General features: G+C 41.2%; 1 protein-coding gene across 1 annotated transcript; it reads right to left on the minus strand.

The window, feature by feature from the left end:
* Positions 1-1,596: 1,596 nt before the first annotated feature.
* tmem81 (transmembrane protein 81) lies at positions 1,597-5,397 on the minus strand. Its single transcript, XM_014147539.2, has 5 exons — positions 5,036-5,397; positions 3,247-3,426; positions 2,972-3,058; positions 2,344-2,536; positions 1,597-1,794 (listed from the first exon to the last, which is right to left on the minus strand). Exons 1-5 carry the CDS (start codon positions 5,330-5,332, stop codon positions 1,613-1,615), a joined length of 939 nt encoding a protein of 312 aa, XP_014003014.2. The 5' UTR covers positions 5,333-5,397; the 3' UTR covers positions 1,597-1,612.
* Positions 5,398-9,689: the final 4,292 nt, after the last annotated feature.

The following is a 9,689-nucleotide window of genomic DNA, read 5'->3' on the forward strand; positions in this document are numbered from 1 at the left end:
CTTGCTCAATTACCACATTATTCATTACACGATTTAGTTGAGGTTCAGTGTTTAGTGAATGATTTGTCCCAAATACAATGCTTTTAGTTTTTGAAATATTTAGGACTAACTTATTTCTTGCCACCCACTCTGAAACTAACTGCAGCTCTTCGTTAAGTGTTGCAGTCATTTCAGTCGCTGTAGTAGCTGACGTCTATAGTGTTGAGTCATCCGCATACATAGACACACTGGTTTTACTCAATTCCTGATTATGTTGGAGAGTCTTTCAATAAAGAACACCCTCTGTGTTCTGTTAGACAGGTAACTATTTATCCACAATATAGCAGGGGGTGTAAAGCCATAACATATACGTTTTGTTCCAGCAGCAGACTATGATCAATAATGTCAAATGCAAGTCTAACAAAACAGGGTTGACGATTTCTTCTTAAAATCAGCCATAAATCCTCTAGTGACAAAGCTTGCTTTGTGTAACAGGGAGTGGCAATTGAATGCAAGCTTCACAAATATATATATATATATATATACACACAATTGTTAAAAAAAGATGTCTGGCCTGTCTATGGGTAACAGAGTTGACTTGTTTTGCTTTGCTTGAGCCACTCAGTTTTCCACAACACCAGAAAATGGGCAGAAAGAGTAAAACCAGTTTACCTGCTTTTAGACTATTAGATATTCTCTTTGTATTTAATTTTTACATTTTATTTCCCCATATTAAAACGAGAGTTCAGTTCACGTAACACGGTTGACCTTGAAGGACAGAGGTAAATGAATCACTAAATCACAGGAAAATAATAATTGTCTTCAGATAACTTTGTCAAAGCAATAAACTAACAAGGACTTTACAGTGATGGTGAAACTTCTGAGAAATGTTTGGATTAAGTGGGTTAAAATCATAAGTGACACAGGGTTATCACAGAGACATGTAAAAATTCAGAATTTTGGCACTTTAGCAAGCCATTATTCATATTAAAAATCTGGTTTATTGAATTCTCTATGTGGTCTAAATTAAAGGGCACTTCATTTAAATATAACAGGCTTTTAAAATTCACAACTTCTACTTAAAAGTATCAAAGGGACTCAAAAGGCACTTTTTTTTTGTGAAACGACCCAGACGTTGGAATAAGGAAGTACTTCAAATGAACAGGAAGTACTATGCACTAAATTCGCTCCCAATTACCACCTTTACAGACAACATATCGACATAACATGGACCTTCGTCAGGTAAAAATGATGATTCCTTAGCCAGCATCGAGTCTAACCTTTAAAAATCCATTTCTTTTTAAAGAAGATAATGCTTTTTTTTTGCATTCATTGGAAGGTACTTGTACCATCTTACAGTTATTGTGAGATCATGCAGGAGAAATCAACCCTCATCTTCTCCCAGAAAACAGTTGTCCTTTAACACACCAATACATTTCAAGGACGCAATAACTCCCTTTTCAGGGCTGAGAAATCTCATGTAAACATGCGCTCTCAACATTACAAACTGCTGTCAAACAGGCTCAAGTTTCATGTTGATTGACTTTTATATTGATCAAATGTTTTGAGTAAATGTTTTTTCTCTACAAACAAACAAAAACACCATTCATAGTCCAACAAATTGCTTGTGCACTTAAGTAGTAGCCCACATGCCATTTATTTGTGTGTCAGCAGCAGTAGACACAGGGTCAACAGTGCCACCTGCTGGTGGTGTGATGGTATTAATGGAGAAAGGGGTTCTGTTAGGGGCAGGGAGAGGCGAACCTTCGGGGCGGCCCAGGCAGACACGGGCCAGGGCGTATTTCCTGTACATACCTGTAGTAATAAGGAGACAGATGGGACACCGTAGTTTTAGCTTCGGCTTTCGGAACGTCTTTAATGAGATATCTTACCTCTTTAGAGATAAAAAAAACGGACATGGTTACAGATAGGGTTGCGATATTCCATTAACTTTCCCAAAATTCCCAGGTTTTCCAGAAATCGCAGTTGGGAAATTCCCCAGAATCAGGAGGGAATAAACAGGAAATACAGAATCCTCCAACCAGGATTTCTAGAAAACTTTTGCAAAATTCCCAGGTTATCGTAACTTTACAAGCTTACAGAGCATTATGGGTACAGTAGTACATCATGCTACAATAAAATAACAGTCTCCCGAGTGGGTCAGCGGTCTAAGGCACTGCATCTCAGTGCTAGAGGCGTCACTACAGACACCCTGGTTCAAATCCAGGCTGTATCACACCAGGCTGTGATTGGAAGTCCAATCGGGCGGCGGAGCACATTTGGCCCAGCGTTGTCCGGGTTTGACCGGTGTAGGCCGTCATTGTAAATAATAAGAATTTGTTCTTAATAACATTTTTAAAATACCCAAGAAGAAGACTACCACCGCGACCACTGCGATCCAGAGGCTTTTCAACACAATGTCCTTGACGACTGTGCTGCCGTACAGGTCCTCATCATCTTTCACCACGATGATGTTACCATGGGAATCCTCATTCCCGTCGTCCCACCGAGCCAGAGCAGAAGGGAAGTCCAGTCTGAGAGACTCAGGAGGGAGCACCTGGATGGAAAGAATAGAAGGAAAATATTATATAAGCAGATCTTTTGTCTCCAAGATGGATTTTAACGGGTCAATGAAAGCTGAGTGGAGGACGGCTCATAATAATGGCTGGAACGGAGCGAATGGAAAGGCATCAAACACATGGAAACCATGTGTTTGATGTTTTGATTCCATTCCACTGATTCCACTCCAGACCTTACCACAAGCCCATCCTCCCCAAACCTCCTGTGCGTTGGAGACATAATTACAGTATGAGGGATCACATTTTCATATCGACTTTTTGTTTTTAATTTATCCAGAGTGACTTATAATCAAAGCATTCAACTACGGTTAGGTAGGTCAAAACATTCACCTTAATCAAACACAGTTATTATTTATTTATTTCAAACAGTATTTTTTTGATTCCAGGTCAGGATAGAATGCAATGTCTCCCACCTTGAGCCCCAGGTAGAGTCTCTTGACCCTGCGGTAATCAGTGTCCTGTACATCACAGCGGTATGTCCCAGCATCCTCCTCCCTCACCTAGGTTGAAGATATTCATGTTAAGACAATGTTCTAGTCACACGAGGAAGCTTTAGAAAAAATTAAAATGGAACCATCGCCGTTGCTAACTAGAATCGTTGCTTCTATCAGTTTCGAATTCTTCTGCATTCATGCAAAGAGTTCTGGGATTTTAGAACCCTCTTGGCTTAATAACCTAGCTCACTCACCGGGTCCAGGACCAGTCGGTCTAGCCTGGGGGCGTCCCAGCGTCCCAGCAGAGAGTCGTCGGTGGTCACCACCCCCCGGGCGTAGCGCCACGATACCCGGAAGGAGAAGCGACCCATGGCCTCCATCACCTCACCCAGACAGTCCAGCTCCAACCGTTGACCAGCAAGCACAGTGACAGTCTGGAGAAGAGGAGTACAAGAGGAGGAGGGGGGGAGGAGGAGGAAGAGAAAGAGGAGGAGAAGGAGGAGGAGGAGCAAGAGGGAATGTACTTCAAGAGCACAACCACGGGAGATACTGATGCCAGAAAGCCTTCAATTGTCAGCTCTCTGCACATCAGAATTTCCTGTCAGACCTGGGATTCCTACTTCTACTACATGGACAAGACTTGGTAGGTGATTGGTAGGTGATTGGTTGGTGATTGGTAGGTGACTGATAAGTGATTTTGTCAGTAAAAAAAAAAAAAGTACATACGCAGCACATACATTTTTTTTTTACGTGACAGTAGACCAGGATAACACAATAGACCAGGATAACACAATAGACCAGGATAACACAATAGACCAGGATAACACAGTAGACCAGGATAACACAATAGACCAGGATAACACAATAGACCAGGATAACACAATAGACCAGGATAACACAATGGACCAGGATAACACAATAGACCAGGATAACACAATAGACCAGGAAAACACAATAGACCAGGATAACACAATAGACCAGGATAACACAATAGACCAGGATAACACAATAGACCAGGATAACACAGTAGACCAGGATAACACAGTAGACCAGGATAACACAGTAGACCAGGATAACACAATAGACCAGGACAATAGACCAGGATAACACAATAGACCAGGATAACACAATAGACCAGGATGACACAATAGACCAGGATAACACAATAGACCAGGATAACACAATAGACCAGGAAAACACAATAGACCAGGATAACACAATGGACCAGGATAACACAATAGACCAGGATAACACAATAGACCAGGATAACACAATAGACCAGGAAAACACAATAGACCAGGATAACACAATAGACCAGGATAACACAATAGACCAGGATAACACAATGGACCAGGATAACACAATAGACCAGGATAACACAATGGACCAGGATAACACAATAGACCAGGACAATAGACCAGGATAACACAATAGACCATGATAACACAATAGACCATGATAACACAATAGACCAGGATAACACAATAGACCATGATAACACAATAGACCATGATAACACAATGGACCATGATAACACAATAGACCAGGATAACACAATAGACCAGGACAATAGACCAGGACAATAGACCAGGATAACACAATAGACCAGGATAACACAATAGACCAGGATAACACAATAGACCAGGATAACACAATAGACCAGGATAACACAATAGACCAGGATAACACAATAGACCAGGACAATAGACCAGGACAATAGACCAGGATAACACACTAGACCAGGATAACACAATAGACCAGGATAACACAATAGACCAGGACAATAGACCAGGATAACACAATAGACCAGGACAATAGACCAGGACAATAGACCAGGACAACACAATAGACCAGGACAATAGACCAGGATAACACACTAGACCAGGACAATAGACCAGGATAACACAATAGACCAGGACAATAGACCAGGACAATAGACCAGGACAATAGACCAGGATAACACAATAACATCAGTGACTTATTTCCTTTGTGGTCCCAACGTATTATTATTTGCATTTTTTTTTTTACAGACAGATTATTCACCTGCAGACCACACTGCCAGGAGTCCACACAGCGGACCTTCCGGACATGGCAGTCCTTCTCCTCCCCGACCTGGCCCTCTCTCAGTGGGCACAGCTCCTGGGTGCGCAGGCCCAGACCGCAGGTGGTGCTGCAGGGAGAGCTGTGTATTATGACCTCTGCTGGGACAGCCTTCAAGTCCTCCAGGTCAGCAAAGGACAGAGAGTTAGGGGTAGGACTGGACAGGCAGCAGAGGAGGAGGTAGGACCATGAGACGAGGGAGATTGACATGGACAGACACAGACCCCAACTCCTCCCCATCTCTGTGTGTCTGTCTCTACAAATTACTACACCGTGTGGAGTGAATAAGAGAAGATACTGTTATTTTAAAAGTTATCTATTTCATATCTATTTTGATCCATCCAAAATTCTAAAATGGAACAGGATATAATCCGTTCCGTTATTGTGACATCACAACATCACGGAAGTTCTGGAACTTTGAATGGAAAGAAAATCAAAAGCTTCAAAGTGAGAGTAGTTATAGTGTGTTTGTCTGCCACCTAGTGTTCATAACCTGTAATGCCATGACCGATGGGTCAGAATGTCTCTAAAACACTGAGTTTAGAAAAACATTAGGAAATACCTTCTCTTTCCATGACAGACTGACCAGGTGAATCCAGGTGAATGCTATTATGCCTTGTTTATGTTACCTGTTAAATCCACTGTAGATGAAAGGGAGGAGATGGGTTAAAGAAGGATTTTTAAGCCTTGAGACAATTGAGATATGGATTGTCCATGTGTGCCATACAGAGGCCGAATGGGCAAGACAAAATATTTAAGTGCCTTTGAACAGGGTATGGTAGTATGTGCCAGGTGCACCGGTTTGAGTGTGTCAAGAACTGCAACGCTGCTGGGTTTTTCACACTCAACAGTGTCCCGTGTGTATCAAGAATGGTCAACCACCCAAAGGACCTGCAGCCAACGTTCGAAAATGAGTGGTCAGTGGTCAAAAATGGATAATTGATGAAAGAGGACAAAGGAGACTGACACGAATTGTGCAGCGCAACAGCCTGGACTCAGTAAGTCAACTGAGAGTCCAGTACAACATCGGTGCCCAAAGACCCATAAAATGCACAACTTGCCGTACATTAACATACAGTATGGCAGCCGATGACCTTAGAGTTCCACTTCTTTCAGAGAAAAAAAAAAACAAGAAACGGTGGTAGCATTGGGCTAAGTGACGAAAACACTGGACACTGGAGAATTGGAAAAACATTGTCTGGTCTAACGAATCCATGTTCCTGCTCTTTCACACTAACGGGAGGACTAGGGTATGGAGAAACTGTGACGACCCTCCCACTCTGTCTGACGAATTCTTTCTCTTTGCTCTTGTTTTCCTTATTAGGATGTCGGTGGGCGGAGCTGGGAGGGTCGTCAGAGACATGGGACACACCTGGGCCCAGGTGGGTCCCGGGATAAATACACCTCTTCCCCATTCATTGAGGAGACTCTCTCCATGCAGATACTTTTATACATTTTGTTTGTTTGTTTGCTTTGGCACCTTTCAACACCCCGCATTATCACATTTATGCATGCAAACACTCACTTACACTACTGATTACACACACACACATACCATTGTTAATTGTATTTAGTTTACTTTATTTAATAAAAATAGTTCGTTATTCCTTGTCTCCACGTTGTCTCCCATTTGTTACAAACTTCAAGCCGGTTCGTGACAAAACACACGAGTACATGCATCCATCATCCGCGTGTGAACATTGCAGGTTGGTGATGGTGGTGTGGGGTGTGTGGTCAAGGCACATATTTCAAACAAATTTTATTGGTCACATACACGTGATTAGCAGATGTTATTGAGGGTGTAGCGAAATGCTTGTGCTTCTAGCTCCGACAATGCAGTAAATATTTAACAAGTAATATCTAAGAAATTACACAACATTTGGCCCCTTAATAAAAGTGGAGCAACGTTTGAATGCCACAAGGCTTAGAAAGTACAGGAATAGATACACTAAAATGACAGTGAATTCAGCTAAATGCTCAGTCTCCCGATCTCAATCCAACAGAGCATCTGAGGTTTGAGATGGAGAAAACTATTCAGAGTAGAGATCCACTACCAGCCAACTTGTATCTAGCTAACTGTCTGTCCTGTGTGATTCTTCCAGGTTATCACAGTGTGTCTGTCCTTGATCACAGTGTGTCTGTCCTTGATCACAGTGTGTCTGTCCTTGATCACAGTGTGTCTGTCCTTGATCACAGTGTGTCTGTCCTGTGTGATTCTTCCAGGTTATCAGTGTGTCTGTCCTTGATCACAGTGTGTCTGTCCTTGATCACAGTGTGTCTGTCCTTGATCACAGTGTGTCTGTCCTTGATCACAGTGTGTCTGTCCTTGATCACAGTGTGTCTGTCCTGTGTGATTCTTCCAGGTTATCAGTGTGTCTGTCCTTGATCACAGTGTGTCTGTCCTTGATCACAGTGTGTCTGTCCTTGATCACAGTGTGTCTGTCCTTGATCACAGTGTGTCTGTCCTTGATCACAGTGTGTCTGTCCTTGATCACAGTGTGTCTGTCCTTGATCACAGTGTGTCTGTCCTGGGTGAATATCTTTAATTTTCCAGTTTCAGACCCATCCCTACTTCTCACTGTAAAACATACTATATGTTTTTGTTTTTAATAGAAAAATAAACATTTGCCCATCCTGGTCTGTATGATAGTTGTATATGATCAAATCAAATCAATTTTAAGGAAAAAAGGTGTTAGGTGAACAACAGATAAGTAAAGAAATAAAAACAACAGTAAAAAGACGTGAAAAATAACAGGAGAGAGGCTATATACAATAGAGAGGCTATATACAGTAGAGAGGCTATATACATTAGAGAGGCTATATACAGTAGAGAGGCTATATACAGTAGAGAGGCTATATACAATAGAGAGGTTATATACAGTAGAGAGGCTATATACAGTAGAGAGGCTATATACAGTAGAGAGGTTATATACAGTAGAGAGGTTATATACAGTAGAGAGGCTATATACAGTAGCGAGGCTATATACAGTAGAGTGGCTATATACAGTAGAGAGGCTATATACAATAGAGAGGCTATATACAGTAGAGAGGCTATATACAATAGAGAGGCTATATACATTAGAGAGGCTATATACAGTAGAGAGGCTATATACAATAGAGAGGCTATATACATTAGAGAGGCTATATACAGTAGAGAGGCTATATACAATAGAGAGGTTATATACAATAGAGAGGTTATATACAGTAGAGAGGCTATATACAGTAGAGAGGCTATATACAGTAGAGAGGCTACATACAGTAGAGAGGCTATATACAGTAGAGAGGCTATATACAGTAGAGAGGCTATATACAATAGAGAGGCTATATACAGTAGAGAGGCTATATACAGTAGAGAGGCTATATACAGTAGAGAGGCTATATACAGTAGAGAGGCTATATACAGTAGAGAGGCTATATACAATAGAGAGGCTATATACAATAGAGAGGCTATATACATTAGAGAGGCTATATACAGTAGAGAGGCTGTATACAGTAGAGAGGCTGTATACAGTAGAGAGGCTATATACAATAGAGAGGCTATATACAGTAGAGAGGCTATATACAGTAGAGAGGCTATATACAGTAGAGAGGCTATATACAATAGAGAGGCTATATACAGTAGAGAGGCTATATACAATAGAGAGGCTATATACAGTAGAGAGGCTGTATACAGTAGAGAGGCTATATACAGTAGAGTGGCTATATACAACAGAGTGGCTATATACAATAGAGTGGCTATATACAATAGAGTGGCTATATACAATAGAGTGGCTATATAGAATAGAGTGGCTATATACAATAGAGTGGCTATATACAATAGAGAGGCTATATACAGTAGAGAGGCTATATACAATAGAGAGGCTATATACATTAGAGAGGCTATATACAGTAGAGAGGATGTATACAGTAGAGAGGCTATATACAGTAGAGAGGCTATATACAATAGAGAGGCTATATACAATAGAGAGGCTATATACAATAGAGAGGCTATATACAATAGAGTGGCTATATACCGTAGAGAGGCTATATACAATAGAGTGGCTATATACAGTAGAGAGGCTATATACAGTAGAGAGGCTATATACAGTAGAGAGGCTGTATACAATAGAGAGGATGTATACAGTAGAGAGGCTATATACAGTAGAGAGGCTGTATACAATAGAGAGGCTGTATACAATAGAGGCTATATACAGTAGAGAGGCTATATACAGTAGAGAGGCTATATACAGACACCGGTTAGTCAGGCTGATTGAGGTAGTATGTACATGTAGATATGGTGTAAGTGACTATGCATATATGATGAACAGAGAGTAGCAGCAGTGTAAAAGAGGGGGGGACAACGGGGGGACAACACAATGCAAATTCCGTGTAGCCATTTGATTACCTGTTCAGGAGTGTTATGGCTTGGGGGTAGAAGCTGTTGAAAAGCAATGACAATCAGTAGTGAAATATGGTAGTTAGAATGATAATCAGTAGTGACATAACATGTTAACCAAATGCTCGTGAAGGAGAAGCATCAGTCCATTACAGGCAGAGTCATATATTTAACTAGATCTAGATATATGGCTCCGATAACACAAACAGAGGAGAGACAGAC

This window comes from Salmo salar, chromosome ssa15, assembly GCF_905237065.1.
Source record: "Salmo salar chromosome ssa15, Ssal_v3.1, whole genome shotgun sequence".
NCBI lineage: Eukaryota > Metazoa > Chordata > Actinopteri > Salmoniformes > Salmonidae > Salmo > Salmo salar.